General features: G+C 44.0%; 1 protein-coding gene across 1 annotated transcript in view; it reads left to right on the forward strand.

Annotated features, from left to right (window-relative positions):
* Positions 1–17001, forward strand: part of LOC146770883 (rho guanine nucleotide exchange factor 11-like) — a 304352-nt gene that overhangs the window by 242427 nt on the left and 44924 nt on the right. Inside the window, exon 17 of the mRNA XM_085640387.1 lies at positions 4168–4412. Within this exon, the coding sequence (XP_085496513.1) occupies positions 4168–4412 (245 nt within the window). The remainder of the gene's footprint in view (positions 1–4167; positions 4413–17001) is intronic.

Here is a 17001-nt window from a genome sequence, read left to right on the forward strand (position 1 = left end):
CGCCGATCGGCAGAATTACTGCTATGGGGTTATTAACTGATCCTGTCAGAATCACCAGAGGGACCAGGCAAGGCTGCCCCTGCTCGCCACTTTTGTTTGCCTTATATATAAACCCTTTTGTTGAACAACTGGGCAACAACCCTTGTATCAAATCCTTTTATGTACATGATATTCCATTCTCTGTTTTCGCGTATGCGGACGACATCGCAGTGACGTCGGTGGATCCTTCTCTTGCGCTTCAAGAGATTGAACATTTAGCAAGATTGTTTGGCCAGATATCTGGTTACAAACTTAATGTAAATAAAACACAAATCCTTTGTTCAGATAGTATAGATTTACAGGATATTAGAGTGTTACATGAGGTGACTTATCTGGGCATTAAAATTAAGACCTCAATGCTAGAACTGGTCGATGTCAACTGGAATACTATGTTACATAGTGTTAGGGAGTCGCTTGATAAATGGGGACGATTACATTTTACCCTAATTGGTAGAAGCAATATTATTAAAATGAATATCTTACCAAAGGTTTTATATATATATTTAGATCAATTCCTTTGGAGGTGACAACCACTCAGCTGCAACATCTTCAATCTTTATGTATAAAGTTTATATGGGCTCCTGGCAAACCAAGACGAGCGGCTAGATTTATGACGCTACCAATGGAGAGAGGTGGCTTAGCTATACCAGATTTTGCCTTTTATTTTTATGTATGCTTTTTGTTAAAAATGCGGATTTTATTGACTGGGGATGGAATGGCTAATATTGCCCAGGCCCCGTCGATTTTTGAGATCATGTTGGGATCTGAAGCCCGATACTGTTTGTTTAAAGAGATTGATGGCAGTTATTTTAAGCGAACAAGATTTAAAGTAATGGAAGGAGCCTTTAAAGTGTGGAAGAGAATACGGAAAATTTGTATATCGGAGAAATTATCATATTATACACCAATGAATGCAATTAAGATCCTTCCTCCCATCTTCTGGGATAATATTGCCAACGGGTGGAGGAAAAAAGGTATTATTACACTAGGGGATCTTTTCTCCCGGGGGGGGGGGGTCACTAATTTCATATGAAGAATTGGGGAAATATTACAATTTGCCTAATTCTCAGTATTTTAAATTTCTTCAGGTCCGGGATTATCTAATGCGGAAAAAAGTTGTGGCTGCTCCCAATTTAATTATAGAGGCTGTAAGGCGGCAGGAGAAAATTGGCATCTTGTATAAGATATTGTTATCATATAGAACAGATGATATAGGGAAACAGAATAGTAAATGGGTTAGCACTTTGGGTGTACATTACATATCTATTGAAGATGCTATTACCAGATCTCGGGTTGTATTAATGTCCGCTGGCTTGAAAGTACAATTTTTTAAAACTGTTTTTGATTTGTATTATACCCCTGCTCGGATGTTTAAGTGGGAGGGAGGGTATGATGGAAAATGCTTTCGTTGTCGGGGGGGATAATGCTGATAGCCTGCATATTTTTTTTAGATTTGTTGTAAATTGTCCAGATTTATAGCGGATATAGAGAAGTTCATGGCTGGAATCATTGGGCTGGAATCATTGGGAGACCGCTCCATTGACAGAATTGGTACGTTGCGGACAAGTGCGCCCCCTTCAGTGGGTACGCATCGGTGCCATCCGCACCTTACATGTCTGTGTTGGGGAGACCCATGGGTCTCCCCCTGTGACCGAGTCGTAGGGCTGCAGGTGACAGGGGGTCCGACACACACCCCCAAAGGCAACCACCAGACGATTTGCGGGCTGTCCGACGAGTGCATTGTAATGGCTCCGTCGTGAATCGCATCCATTGCACGCCACGGTTAGCTTACGACTGAGACGTACGGAGCGGTTCGGACCCGGAAACGACTCGGTCGGTGAATTTCATGTAGCTCGCATCGTACTTGCTCGCTCGTACAGCTGTACGAGTCGGCCGGAAAACACGTGTATGGCTCGTAGTTTTTCCGGCCGGATCGCGTTCGGTGCCCTTCCGACCCAGATCAGAATCGGCCCCTATGTAGAGCATTTGAATACTCATTAGTGCATGCGGAGCTGGGGCTCGATTATGTCTCGGACCTGATCTCCTTAAGCCCGCTCCTGTGTTGGATTAAGATCTGGAGCAGGGTGGAGCTGAAGCTAAGCCGGTTGATCCTCAAGGACTGTCTGTCCCTGGACCGGGCAACTAGTATACCTTGGATTGCCTATGTTAAGCCATCCTTTTTTTCTCTAGGCAGGCCCGATACCTTTATGAATCGGATTTCTCTCTCTGCCCACGATTTGGGGAATGTTAAAAGATTATTTCTGGAATGCTCCCGATCAGAGAGAAAAGGCTTAGAACTTCAGAAGCCATTGGTTAGGGGCCACATTCTTTTTTAAAAACTGCACAAGGGATGGAGCATGCTTGGTTCACTCAAAGCATGGTAGGTTTTTATTGGTGAGGTTTATGTTTAATCAACTGTACCATTTTTAGGCGTCTCCATGTGGGTGGGTATGGCCTGAGGTAAGGGCTCCCTTTGGTTATGGCAATGTGTCTTCGCTGGACATGCTCCATTTTATAATGTTGTGCTCCTATTTCAGCTGGCCTAGGAAGCGTTTATTAATCCCTTTAATGAAATCACTGCAGTTTAAACACGTCAGGCCTGCCTTGTACCTTCAGAAGCTCCCTACGGAGCATGTGACCTTTACTGTTTTCTCTTTTTTACAAGCTGTCTGGGTGTCCAGGAAAACGAGACCGGATTAACTGTTTTATATGTTTTGTATTCTTGTGAGTAATCTTTTTGTCTTTTTTTTTTACCAATGAATTTGATTTTATCATCTCTGGTCTGTATTCTTTTATGGTGATTTTATTTACCGAATAAAAATTTATTTATTGAATACTCATTAAGATGTCAAATAACAGGCTTTTCTACTATCTTGAAGTAGTGGATAGGAAACCCCGTCAAAAATCAATAGTGCCCTTTAGCTACAAATAACAGTGTATTCATGTGTAGACTACCCTTCAGCCCTTAACTTCTCACCTACTTTGGACCATTCCTCTCCAATCATGCACTCAAATATACCTTGCTGTTAAGATAATGTTTGGTGCAATTTGATAACATGTTGCATTCGTATTCTGGCCTTGAATATTGTGGCTGTGCTCCAGGCTTTTGAAAAGTGCTTGTATTGTTTCAATGAGATACATTTAATGGTTTGGTCATTGAATTCATTTATGGCTGGTGTTATTTTTGTTGTAATAGATTCGCTTGCAAAGATTGCTTTGGTACAACTTTTTTTAGAGAGGTTACAGTGGTTCATAAAGCATGGCTGCACATTTTGTACAATAGTGAGGAGCTTTCTTAGTCCCTTTGTGGCCTGCCGCCCTTTGATTTCTTGCTGTGACCAGGTCAGGATTCATGGGATTTGCCAAATACCCATTGGTGTAGGAACTTGATGTGACTGGAAGCTTTCTTAAATCAGTCCTGCACAGGGTGCTTTGGCCAATTCTCCTAAAATTGTGGTGCATCTCATAGAAATGGTTAAGGACTTCTTGCTGTGCGGTGGTTACTTTATGCCACACCTTTTCATATTGTTATCCGGTCCAACCTGGTGACCTCACTAAAACGATTCTATGATGCAGTTCATTTCCTGGGTTATCATTGCTTTTTTACAAGCCAGTTTCTCTCTCATCTGATTGAAGAAATGTCATTTTAACTCACTCTAGCCATTAGGTACTCCACTCCTCTCTATCGTTTTTCATAGCAGCCACTGAGGATCAGATAGGGCTTCTAGCGCTGTGTCCAGGTAGTGTCATCAGGAAATATCAGTGCTTGGGAAATGTTCTGCAGTATGCAATAGAGAGGGAGTTTATGCTGTTATGGATGTTGCTAGAATTCTCTGGTTGCTAATATAAGATGTTTTATCATGAAGGTATTCTTAAAAATGATGTTTAAGAGGTAGGTATTGTCTGGAGAAATATTTGCTCTGTAAGGCAAGATATTGTTACAGATCATGTTACATAATAAGTACTACTATATCTGGTGGTGTGAGTGAAGAATAGTAAAATTCTGATTTTACTAGACAGTATTTGAGAAAACCACGTAACGTATGCACATATATTTTATTTTTCTCTGCATAATGCAGGAAGTATTTTTGTATAGCACTTCCAGCTAACCCCTTGATTCCTCTACAGATGGTGACCACATAGCACCTGCAGGGAAAACTTGTCAGACCGACAGGACTGAAAGTAAGGCTGGTCCTAGCACCTTGAGTGCACAGACCATCAGTTGCATCAACTCCAGTGAAGACAGACATCAATTCCGAAGCACCGAGGTGGCTCCTTCTGCAGAATCACCAGCCTCGAGCCTTGTAATTAATGACAAGGACATGATCTTCAAGACGATGGAGCCGCTTACACTGAAGCTTAACGTGCTGAAGGTGAGAGTGACTGATCTGCAAGATAGGATTGTAAAATGACTGATTGCCTGTGATCTATGACACCATTAATCAAATTGCCATAAAGCCCACGAAAACATACTTACTTTCATGATTTTAAAATTGGTATGTCTTGCAGCAGTATGTTTAAAATTCTAGAGGTAGATGTTTATGAACACTCTGATTTGTTCTTATGCTAGATTTTTGAGAACACTCAGATTTGTTCTTATGCTGAGCATGAGAAGGTTTCAATTAAGTTTGTGGTTTATGAAAACATACAGTAAGAAAAAACTATATTGTATTTGGACAGCCTTGGAAAAGACTTCAATCATGTCAGTCCTTTAAAATAGTATCATTACAATCCATTATGAAATCACAATCCCATAGACTGACAAAACAAAGCCCTTCTCTTTTTGCATATAATTATTATTATTATTATTATAGCATTTGTAGAGCGCGACAGCTACCTCCAGCGGAGGTGTCCCGGCGCTAGCATCCAGCCAGAGAGGGAATTAGCTCGGGGAGAGATTCAGGGAAATTAGGGGATAACAGATAGGCCAAACAGCCATGTTTTAAGAGCCTTCCTGAAAGGAAGTTCCTCCTTTATCTGACGCAGGGAGTTAGGCATCAGATTCCAGAGCGTGGCTGTCTTTACCGCAAAGGCTCTTCCTCCCGACCTTACTTTCCTAAAACGTGGAATGGTTAGGAGATTCAGATTGCTGGAACGCAGAGTTCTAGCATTCTGATATTTTTGGAGCCTGTGTCTCAGATAGAGAGGCCCAACCTCTCTGAGTGCTTTGTGGGCTATGACCAGGGCCTTAAACATCACTCTTTTTTTGACCGGCAGCCAATGTAGGCTTTGCAAATGGGGGGTGATGTGATACCGTAGTGGTACATTTCTAATAAGTCTCGCGGCAGCATTTTGGATCCTTTGAAGTCTCCTAAAAAGATAGTCAGGGAGACCAATGAAAAGGCTGTTGGCATAGTCTAACTGAGAGGTGATGAGCGCATGGACCACTGTCTTCCTGCATTCCAAAGGAAGAAAGTGAAGGCACCTGCGCAGTGCCTTCAGTTTCCAAAAGCATTGGGAAGATATATACGATATTTGAGCCTTGCCTGTTAGTTGGGTGTCAATTCTAAAACCCAGATTCCTGGCTGAGTTCACCGGAATCGGAGGAGGGTTTAATTCTGCTGGCCACCATAGCTCGGATTGAGGAGGAAGAGGTTGATTAAAAAACAGTATCTCAGTCTTATCAGTGTTCAACTTCAGGCAGTTGTCTGTCATCCAAGATGAAATATTCAGAAGGCACTGCCTGAAGTTGGTAAAAGCATTCTCACTCTGTTCTTTAAAGGAAAAGATGAGTTGAGTGTCGTCTGCGTAGGAGACAACATGGACACCCAGATCTTCCACAATAGATGCTAGTGGGGCCAGGTACACATTAAACAGGGAAGGACTCAGGGCGGATCCCTGCGGGACCCCTTGTAGCAGTGTCCTAGAGCTGGAAACATGTGGGGGGAGGAAGACTTGTTGAGATCTGTCTTCCAAAAATGACTGGAACCAGCGTAACACGGTCCCTGTGACTCCTAATGCGTGGAGCCTATTAAGCAGAATCTTGTGAGAGACCGTGTCGAAAGCTGCCGACAAGTCAAGCAGCACGAGCATGGCACAGTTTCCTGTGTCCATCGTCTCCCGAATAGATTCTACCACCTCCAAGAGAGCTGTCTCGGTGCTGTAACCCGCCCTAAAACCTGATTGTGAGTCGTGTAGGCAGCTATTGGATTCAAGTAATTCCGACAACTGTCTTTGTACCTCCTTTTCTAGAATCTTAGCAGGGGCGGGAAGCAGAGAGATTGGTCTGAAATTTTTCAGTTCTGTTGGGTCAGCGTCTTCTTTTTTAAGGATGGGACGGACAAAGGCTTTCTTCCATTCAGTAGGGAAGATTCCGGTGACCAGTGAGGTATTCCAAACATTATTCAGAGTGTTGTTGACTACGGGGGCTAGGAGTTTGAGTATTCTCGCCGGGCAGGGATCAGAAGGGCATCCAGACTTGACTTTCATTAAATCTCTCAAGGAAGCATCCTTCTTATATCGACGGAAATCTGACCATTTGACTAAATGGCATATCGGAGGCATCACCTGCTCACCCGTAGTCGGGAATGTGGAGTAGATGTCCGCAATCTTATCATGGAAGAGGCTAGTTCATCACACAGCGGAAGAGACGCCGGGATCGTGCTTTTTAGGGACTGAGGTTTCAAAAAACTCTCCATTATCTTAAAGATCTCCCTTGAGGAGTTTTCTGCTTCCATGATTTGTTTAGCCAAAAAGTCTCTCTTGGTTTTGCGTTTGAGGGTATGAAATTTCCTCATTGCCTCCTTATATGTCTCTTTTGCTGAGGTATCATAATTTTTCCTCCAGATACGTTCCAGCTTTTTACAATGACTTTTTTCCAATTGTAGTTCAGTGTTGAACCAAGGCGCTGATGGCCTACTCCTAGGTACCTTACAGGCTTTGATCGGGGCTATCTTATCTAGGGCAGAGGTTATCCAAGCATTGAAGAGGGAGGAATCTCTAGAGGGGTTACCGGAGGGGGTAGGAGTGGTATTGTCTAATTCACTTCTCATTGTATCAGGGGTAACTTTCCTCCAGTTTCTTCTGTTTTGTATAGTAGGTCCACAGTGCTTAGCCGGGCACATCAGTCCCAGCTTGAAAGTGACTAGCATGTGGTCAGACCAGATTACTGGCAGCGGCTTATCCACAGTGATGGACCTGTCATTGGTAAAAATGAGATCTAATGTATGTCCAGCTGTATGAGTGGGAGCTTGGACTCTTTGCACAAAATTTAGACTTTTTAGCGCATCGCCTACTAAAGAGGCCAGAGGGCAGTTAGCCAGGTCCATATGTACGTTAAAATCTCCTAGCACCATATAGTTGGAGTAGCGTAACGATAGGTTGGCAATACAGTCGAATAGTAGTGGCCAATAGGAAATCGGAGTGCTAGGGGGTCTATATATCAAGAGTCCTGCCACCAAAAGATTTTTGGTAGGTTTAATTTGGAAGGACATGGCCTCAATAGGACCGAGCCCTGCTACTTTCTTGTAGGAGATTTCCCACTCCTCTTTCAGAATTATTGCTAGACCACCCCCAAGTCTGTTATCAGCTCTGTTGGCTATAACCATTCTATAGCCCACGGGAACAGTCAGGCAGATATCGGGATTTGACCCTTCTCGCAGCCAGGTTTCAGTCAAAAATAGAAGATCTAAGCCTGAGGTTCTTTTTCTGAGTCGCTTTACAAACACCCCTCCATCCAGTCGCCTTATCCGTGGCCTCCAACTGACCAGAACTGCTTGTCCCCATTCCTGCTCCCAAATTTCCCTTCCAACCTTTCCATACAATCATCTATTTTTTTCCCTAATTGTGTTGCCAAGGTTGAAACTACCGGACACATTTCTGGACCTTATCCTCAGTGCTCCTCTCTGAGGCACCATTACCTTCCAATCTGACAGAATATATCTCACCAGTCTAAAATTTGTCGAGGAATCCAAAATCTTTCCTTCTACTTAAAGTTTAGCACTCTACCAAAATATCTCTGGACTTCAAATACCAAAGTTCTTCTGCTTCTCTCAACACCCAGCTGAATCTGACAAAAAAAAGCCCCTAAACTAGCCCTAAATATAACTGCCTGGCCGCCTCTCCTTATGAAATGCCAGACTGCTGTGATCCAAAATGGCAACCCGAGTCCTATGACGCTCCTATGGCACCTGCCTATAACTAAATTCGGTCCAGCCTGCAAGCGCACTCTACTCCATCAGGCACCCCGCAGGTAAGCGCTGCTCCATTTCTTATATTGTCCCTCTCATAAATTCTGGGTTAATCAAAGCGCAACTACAAAGCTGTTCAAACACTCTAATCCTGCGCGTCCAACTGGCATTCATCCAAGCACGCTTGCACTTGGCAGTGTCATGCACTGTGCCCCTCGCGATCCAGGTTGCGGTCGTCTCTATGGAAGGCACCGCCATGCGCCTTGATCAAGCAAAGCTCGGCCCATTCAAAAGACACAATGCCTAACCACTTCTTCTGCCCTGACAGTAGTAAACTTTCTCCTGAACACCTCTGATCAAAAAACTTTGGCAGTAACTTTAGACACTCCCAAAACCGTTGTATGTTCCCGTTTTAACCTCACTCAATCACTTTTTGTTTTAAAACACACCGTCTATGCCTCAATAAAAATCCCTGTTCATGTCTCCTAAAGTGAACCTATCGCACACTGAACACACACTTCTTCAACTGTTTTGTTCAGACTCTAATTACATCCTATTCATACATACTCATGACAATTACTGTCGAGATGAAATCGCATGCACTTATCATAGTGGTGAGCAGCAACAAAGAAGGAAGATGGCTGCCTAACTTGGGATTATATATGACGTAGAATATTAAAAGATGTGTATTCTAAGTTCTATGTGTTTGTTCAAGTTGCTACTGTGAGTTGGCAATAAAGAATATATACGTAATATCAGCCTCCGTGCCTTGCAATAAAATTGCATAGATGAGAATCACAGTTGCCGCTCTTGAGTGGCGGGTTAAGCCTCTGGCATAGAACCTGATGTATCCGAAATTGGTTCGATGATCAGCTTAATAAGAACACATTTGGAAATATTATCCTTTAGTATTTTTTTTTTAATGTTTATTTATTATGTCTTGCACAAACACTCTGCATGAACATACCAATTCTCGACAGTAATTTGCATAGTAACCAATTTAAAAAACAACATTTGAAATCAACTATATGAGCTTCACAATCTGCTTGGGTGTCTCATGGTTTGTAGTATGTGCTACTGTAGATCACATGCTCTGCACACTTGCTATTTAATGTTGGGCACAGACGTTAATCAAGTCACAAATAGGTTAAGGTATTTTTGGGAAGATGTGCTGCATAGTTTGTGACCCACAGAATCTGACCACTTACTGCCCTTATCTGCTAGAACATTACTGTTACTAATTGTGGAACCTCCTGAGGCTTGAGCCGGGAGTAGCGCGAATTGCGTTTTTTAAACTGTAATTGCTTCGTGTGTGTTTTTTAACTGCTGTACTTACCGCCCTGCGCACCAAAACCTTGCTACGAACCCCCCGCTGACAGCTGATCAAAATGCTGCCACCGGCGAGTGTCTGTTCGTCCCCCTGCCGCCATTGACCAGGACACAGGCCACGCCCACCGGGATAGGCCACGCCCCCTTCCTCTACTCCTGCCTCCTATAAAGCATGTGTCTATACAGGAAGCGCAGCGGACGAGCGCAGCGGGCGCGACGAATGCGCGCCGAAGGCGCGCATAAGGCAAGCTCGTCTGCGCTCGTCCGCGCTGAGTCCGGGCCAGGGGCCACGTCCCCTACATCCCAGGCTAAACAGATCTTAGCCTACAGCGCAGACGCTCTACATGGCATGAGGTCCTTGGGACCGGACTGTGAAAGGCATTGCCTTGATGCAACGTCTCTTCCAGCCATTTGCCCAAAATGTAACGTCCCCCTTAACCTGTGGCAGACCAAAACCCTGAAGCATGAATACTGTATGTTCCTATTAAACTGCAGATCCCTGCCAAAACATAAGGTGGAAATCTCCTTCCTACTGGAAGAGCGTATGCCGGACGCAGTGTTTCTCACCGAAACATGGTTGGCGTTAGACTCCGACCCTGCCGTTGTAACATCCCTCCCCTCTGGCTTTCAAATCATTCGACAAGACCGTCCGGAGGGTAGAGGGGGCGGGCTAGCAATTATATTTAAAGAACAATATCATTGCAGACTCATCCCGGAAACTATCCCAGATTGTGAGAGCCTAGCCTTCTCGCTGGAGTTTTCTCCCAACCACTGTTTTTCGGGCACATTGATATATCGCCCACCTGGCCCCCCTAAACAATTTCATAATCTCCTACCAGCAATTGTGGCGCCACGCACTAGCGCGGCTGCCAACTATACTGTGTTAGGCGATTTCAATTTTCACTTTGATTCACCGCTGGATCCTACGGCTACTATACTAGCCGATGACCTGGCCGCGCTACAACTTATCCAACGAGTAAAAAGATCGACTCATGTGAAAGGACACCTTTTAGATCCAGTGTTCAGTAACTGTGTGGATTTTGTGGTTGGGCCTCCGCTTCCCCTCCCATGGACTGACCACTCTCTGGTGCCCTTTACTTGGTTTACCCAGAAACCCATTCCGGTAACACCGATGATAAGACATGCCAGATCCTGGGCGCGGATACCAGTAGACGAATGGAAAAATAAACTTATGAAAGAACTTCCCCCTAATAATGAGGATCCATGTCTGGCAAACCAGGCCTATGAGAACTGGATCCTGCACTCTCTCGATACCATCCTCCCCCTTAAGAAATTAACGGTAAAACGTCCCCATAAAACAGCACCTTGGTACTCGGAGGCCCTCAGGGACAAAAAGCGCCAATGCCGGAAAATTAAAAGGAAATGGCGTCTAGACTACTCCATGGAGGAAAAAACTCTATATCGAGAAGAAATAAAAGCCTACAAAAAGGAAGTAAAAGCTGCTCAAGCGGCATACTTTTCTGACAAGATCCTAGCTGCAAAATCTAAACCTAGGGAAATCTTCCAAACTCTGCAAAAACTTACAAAACCACCTCCCCCCAGTGCATATGAGGAAAAATCTGTCTCCCAATGCAATGACCTGGCGGAATTTTTCTCAGCCAAAGTAAATAAAATATACGCCTCCTTCCCCTGCACTACCACTCCTCTGATAGCTCAGGATAAAACAGGGGGACAGACGCTGTTCTAAGCTCTCCACCCACGCTTGACCACTTTCCTTGCATGGATCTCGAAGTTGTAGAGTCCATGGCTCGGAAAGTAAAATCTGGATCCCGAACTGACCCGGCACCCCCAGAAGCCATGTTGCTAGCATCTCAGGTTGTCCTACCTATCATCAAAAATCTCCTGAACGCTTCCATCGCTTCTGGCATCGTCCCTCCTGCCTAGAAACGGGCGATAGTCCGAGCGCTGATAAAGAAGCCAAACCTGGACCCATTGGACTTTGGCAATTATCGTCCTATTTCCCTGCTCCCCTGGGTGAGTAAAATCGTGGAGAAGTATGTCAATCTCCAGCTGGTTAGCTTTCTTGAAGATAACCAGCTGTTAGATACCACTCAGACAGGGTTCAGGCCTAAGCACGGAACAGAGTCCGCCCTCCTAATGGTCATCGAGGAGTCCAGGAAAATTCTTGACCAGGGAGGATCAGTGGCAGTGATCCTCCTTGATCTCAGCGCGGCGTTCGACACTGTCAGTCATAACACTCTACTGAACCGTCTTTCGAATGTCGGCATTGTGGACAAGGCCTGGCTCTGGTTAAAATCTTTTCTGAGTAACAGGTCGTTCCAAGTGTTTGACGGACAGACAGTGTCTTCCAGCATGCCCCTGAAGTGTGGAGTCCCCCAGGGCTCCTCTTTAAGCCCCGCGCTTTTTAATATCTACATGAGGCCACTGGCTGAGGTAGTTCGTCCGTATGGAGTCAAGATCATATCCTATGCGGACGACACCCAGTTGGTGGTCTCATTAGCGCAGGAGGCTCAACAGCCACTTTCATGTGGACTAACAAAATGCTTGGAGGAGGTGAAGGCCTGGATGACTCTGTCATCGTTAAAGCTCAATGGTGACAAAACGGAGCTTATGCTCCTGGGCCCGGCTGATCCCACCTTCTTCAACTCACTATGGCCCACCTGTCTAGCCCCCCCCCCCCCCCGGCTCCGAAGGATAACATCAAAAGCCTAGGGGTATGGCTGGACAGGAGTCTTTCACTTAACACCCAGGCCACAAAGCACTCAGCCATCTGCTTTGGATTGCTCAGGACACTGAAGAAAGTTCTTCCTTTGCTCCCAATGGAGGCAAAGCAGATGGCCGTACAGGGCCTGATACAGTCACGATTAGACTCCAACAACGCCCTCTATTTGGGTGCACCAGAGTACACACTAAAGAGACTACAGCTGGTACAAAACTGCGCTGCCCGCACTCTGCTACAGATCCCACGCAGACTGCCAGTTAGAGCGGCACTGACCAGCCTGCATTGGCTCCCAGTGCGTAAGAGAGTCACCTTTAAGGCAATGTGTATTGCTCACCAGGCCTTCTGGGACTCAGGACCCCTAATTACTCGTAGTCTAGTAAGCCAGTATCGTCCAGGCAGAGACCTGCGATCTAGCCAGGCTTTTATGGCAACAGTCCCTAGAATCAAAAGGACAAGATCGGATGGAAGGATGTTTGCCAACGCCGCCAAGATCTGGAACTCCCTCCCTTCTCATTTGAGATCCAACCCTGACCTCGCCTCTTTCCGCAAACAACTAAAAACACACCTGTTCAATTCTCCTCAATAAACTCAGTTCTCCTTCCCTACCTGTCTGCAACCTCACCCACCCTACCAACTGGTTCCTCTAGCGCTTGGACGCCTCAGGGCAGCAATTCGCGCTGTTATAAATTCACTTTCATTCATTAGAGACAGGAGCAGTAGTGTGACTCTTCTTTGTAGCTAATGCTTTACGGGGTAAAGAGTGGGTTTTAAATACATTTTAATTACTTTATTAATAGTTGTTAATAGTTTTTAATTTGAAAATAAGTTGTAATTGTGTTTTATTATTTTATAGTTTAATTTAGGTGAGTGTTGTGGATATTATAGTGTTAAAGTGTGTGTAGTCAATTAAAGTTTATTACCTTTTTTTAATTAATTTAAAAAAAATTATTATTAATTATGTTAATTATGGAAGTAAATTAATTTAAAATGTTGAAGTGTTTTGTTGTTGGTGTGGTATTATAGGGTAGGAAACAAAATTAATACATTTATGTATTAATGCATTTTTTTCTTTGTAAATATTTTCTAATTTAAAATTATTTTTGCAATGTATTTATTATTTTTATAATAATATTTGTAGGTTTTTGTTATATGTAATTAAAGTGTTTATTTTTTTATTTTGATTTTTTTTGGTCCTCATTCGCCTCCAACCACATTGAACATACCGTCTGTCCGTACCTTTACTCAACGATCTGGGGAGACGTAGGCTTTATGATGGAATCTCTCGGTGCCTTCAGCAAGTAAAAGTACATTGTCAGACCTGAATGTTACTTTCCCTCGAAGAGGGGAGAGGTTTCACTCCAGCTAGGTCCGCAAGAGCCTGATGGACACCTTCGATGGCACGGGGAAGCCCAACATGGTCCAAAGACTAACCAGGAGGCATAATTATAGGACCCGCCCTTCATAAGAGTATAAGTAAAGCGAGAGTACATAGATGGATCGCACACTTTCATTCTTGGCCTTTTTCCATTGAAGCAGCAAGTCCCAATATGCGATTGTTTTCCTACTGCAAGCTCTGGACAGGTCCATCTTGGATGACTCGTATAGTGATGTCAACCATTCTGAATGAGTGGGAGGGGCAGGATCTATCCAATTCTTACATATTTGCCTCCTGGCCAACAACATAGCATAAAATAAGAGAGATCTGGCTAGACCGGCGATTTGACTATTAATACCAAAAATTATCAGGGTTAAGTCAATTTGGATTGGGGCACTCAAGATGTTTTCCAGCTTATTCCGTACTTCTTCCCAGAAGAAGGTGATGGCGGGGCAGTCTTTGAACCTATGTATGTCTGAGGCTTCAACCAGACCACACTTCTTACAAATTACTTGGAACCCATTCAAAAATGTAGATAACCTGAGAGGAGATAAATAGGCCCTGTGCACGGTGAACAAGTGGTTTCTCTTCAGCCAGGCAGGTTTTACTATACTAAAGAGAGTTTTAAATGAGTTCTGCAATAGAAGTTCACACTGTGAACTTGGAATATGTTCACTCTACATTTCATTTGCAAGTTTGAATTCGCCATCTACAGCCTCCTCTATAGCCCAGTACCAGTGGGAAACCTCTTTCTTGCCCGCTGTCCTCTCGACTAACTGTTGTTCAATACTAATGCCCCCACCTATGGATTTTTTCTGTCTGATCTGGGATTGTACCCAACTCTGCAACTGGATGTACTTGAATTTTGAAAGACCCACACCCACTCTCTCTCTTAGTTCTTCCCATGAGATAAGGGTTTCCTCACTAACCAGGTCTCCCCATACTTTTAACCCTGCTTCTTTGAGTGGTACAGCCAATCTGTCCTGGAGGCATTCCGACGAGCCCGGTGAATTCCAGACTGGCGCTTGATTTGAAAAATAGTTAAGACTCACCAAATATTTTAGTCTAGCCCATATTCTGGCAAATGCCTGGAGGACCTTAAGTTTGACCTTCCTAAAGAATTTTTGAACCCCAAATTTAAACATAAAGCCCTCTTCCTGTAAACCAGCCCCTCTTAACTTGGCCAGAAACATGCCTCCTCCCCCAGTACTTACAGGCATTTTTAATAGCATCCGGGAATGTGAAAGTTGAAACGCCCAGGCATAATACAGTAGGTCAGGTAGCGCAAGACCCCCCTTCTCTCTCCTACGCCTTAGTTTTTTCCAAGCTATTCTGGTAGTTCTATATACCCAGATAAAGGAATTTATTTCCTGCTGTAATTTATCGATGGTACATTTTTTCAAAATGTAGGGGGATTGTATTAAAGAGAAAGGTGATATTGGGTAATATCGCCATTTTGACCAGATTCCCCCTCCCCAAGATGGTTAAAGGGAGGTGGGTCCATTATTTCATCTGATTTTGGCACTCCCTTGAGACTCACGCTAAGTTGACTTCTGCAATTTTAGCTATATCTTGGGCAAATCTGACCCCCAAGTATCGCATGCTAGGACTAACCTGGTGTTGAGTTCCCGTAACATTCCAGGTCATAATCTCGGTCTTTCCGGCATTCACCTTGTAGCCTGAGACCTGCCCAAATTCCTCTGCCAATCTGATGACTGCCGGAAAGGTTGTGTCCAAATCTGCCGAAAGTATCAGGATATCATCCGCATACACGGCCACCCTCTCTCCCATTCACCATGTCTAAAAGGCACGATGCTAGAATCTTCTCTGAGCTTTTGAGCGAAAGGCTCTATATACACATCAAAAAGTAGAGGGGAGAGAGGATAGCCCTGTCAGGTGCCCCTAGTTATCCTAAGTGCTTTGGTCGGGTTTCCGTTGACCAGTAACCTGGCCGACGGCATTTGATATAGCAACTGGATGGTACGATGAAACTTATCGCCCAAATTGAATCTTTCCATGACTTCCGACAGGTATACCCAATTCACCCTGTCGAAAGCCTTGGTGGCGTCCAGAGTTAGGGCTGCAAGCGGGAGTGAATAGGTGGAAGCAATATCTATTGCACCGACCAAATCATATGTGAGGTCTGCTAGCTGTCTTCCTTTCACAAACCCTTTTTGATCCGAGTGGAGGATGTCGTTTGCCACCAGCCCCATCCTAGCTGCTAAAATCGAAGCGAAGATTTTATAGTCGACATTCAAAAGCGATATGGGTCGATATGACCCACAGCTGGCTGGATTTTTGCAGGGTTTCAGAATCAGGACTACTGTGGCGTCATTCCAAGATCCGGGCGGGCTTATTCCCTCTAGTAGTATCTTATTAAATAATTGGGTCAATTCCGAGATTATAACCTCCCCCAAGGATCTATATAATTCGGCTGGTAGCCCGTCGGGCCCGCAACTTTACCCTTTTTACAGACCGCCATAGCCTTTTTCACTTACTCTTGTGTGATGGCTAAGTAATTGATATTATAATATGTTTTCTTTTTATATATTTAATATATTTGATTTTTCAGTTTTTAAATATTGTTTATTTTTATGATTTTTGGGAAATGTTTAATATATATATATATATTTTATACCTGAGTGTGAATAGTAATTTTTGTCTCTCCGCTATCCAACACTTTCCCTAATGTTGCACTCACTGGAGTGGGAAGAGTAATTCTTATCTCTCCACTATGCAGCACTTTCCCTATTGTTGCATTCACTGGAGTAGGAATAATAATGTTTACCCTTCGCTATCTAACATTTTCCCTACTGTTGCATTCACTGGAGTTGGAATAGTAATTTTTACCCTTCCGCTATTCAACACTTTCCCTACTGTTGCACTCACTGGAGAGGGTATAGTAATTGTTACCCCCTCCCCAGTCAAACACTTCCCCTACTGTTGCACTCACTGCAGTGGGAATAGTTAATTTTACCACTCCGCTATTCAACACTTTCCCTACTGTTGCACTCACTGGAGTTGGAATAGTAATTTTTACCCCTCCGCTATCCAACACTTTCCCTACTGCTGCAGTCATTGGAGTGGGAATAGTAATGTTAACCCCTTTGCTATCCAACACTCTCGCTACTGTTGCACTCATTGACGTGGGAATAAAAATAATGTACTCCTCTGCTATCAGACACTTACCCTACTCTTGCATTCAGTGGAATGGTAATATTAATTTTTACCCCTCCGCTATCCAACACTTTCTCTACTGTTGCACTCTTTGGAGTGGGAATAGAACTGTTTGCCCCTCCACTATTCAGCACTTTCCCTACTGTTGCTCTCACAGGAGTGTGAATAGTAAATTTTACCCCTCTGCTATCCAACACTTTCCCTACTGTTTTACTCACTGGAGCTAGAATAGTAATTTTTACCCATCC

The sequence above is a fragment of the Triturus cristatus genome, unplaced genomic scaffold (genome assembly GCF_964204655.1).
Source record: "Triturus cristatus unplaced genomic scaffold, aTriCri1.1 SCAFFOLD_326, whole genome shotgun sequence".
NCBI classification, from domain to species: Eukaryota; Metazoa; Chordata; class Amphibia; order Caudata; family Salamandridae; genus Triturus; species Triturus cristatus.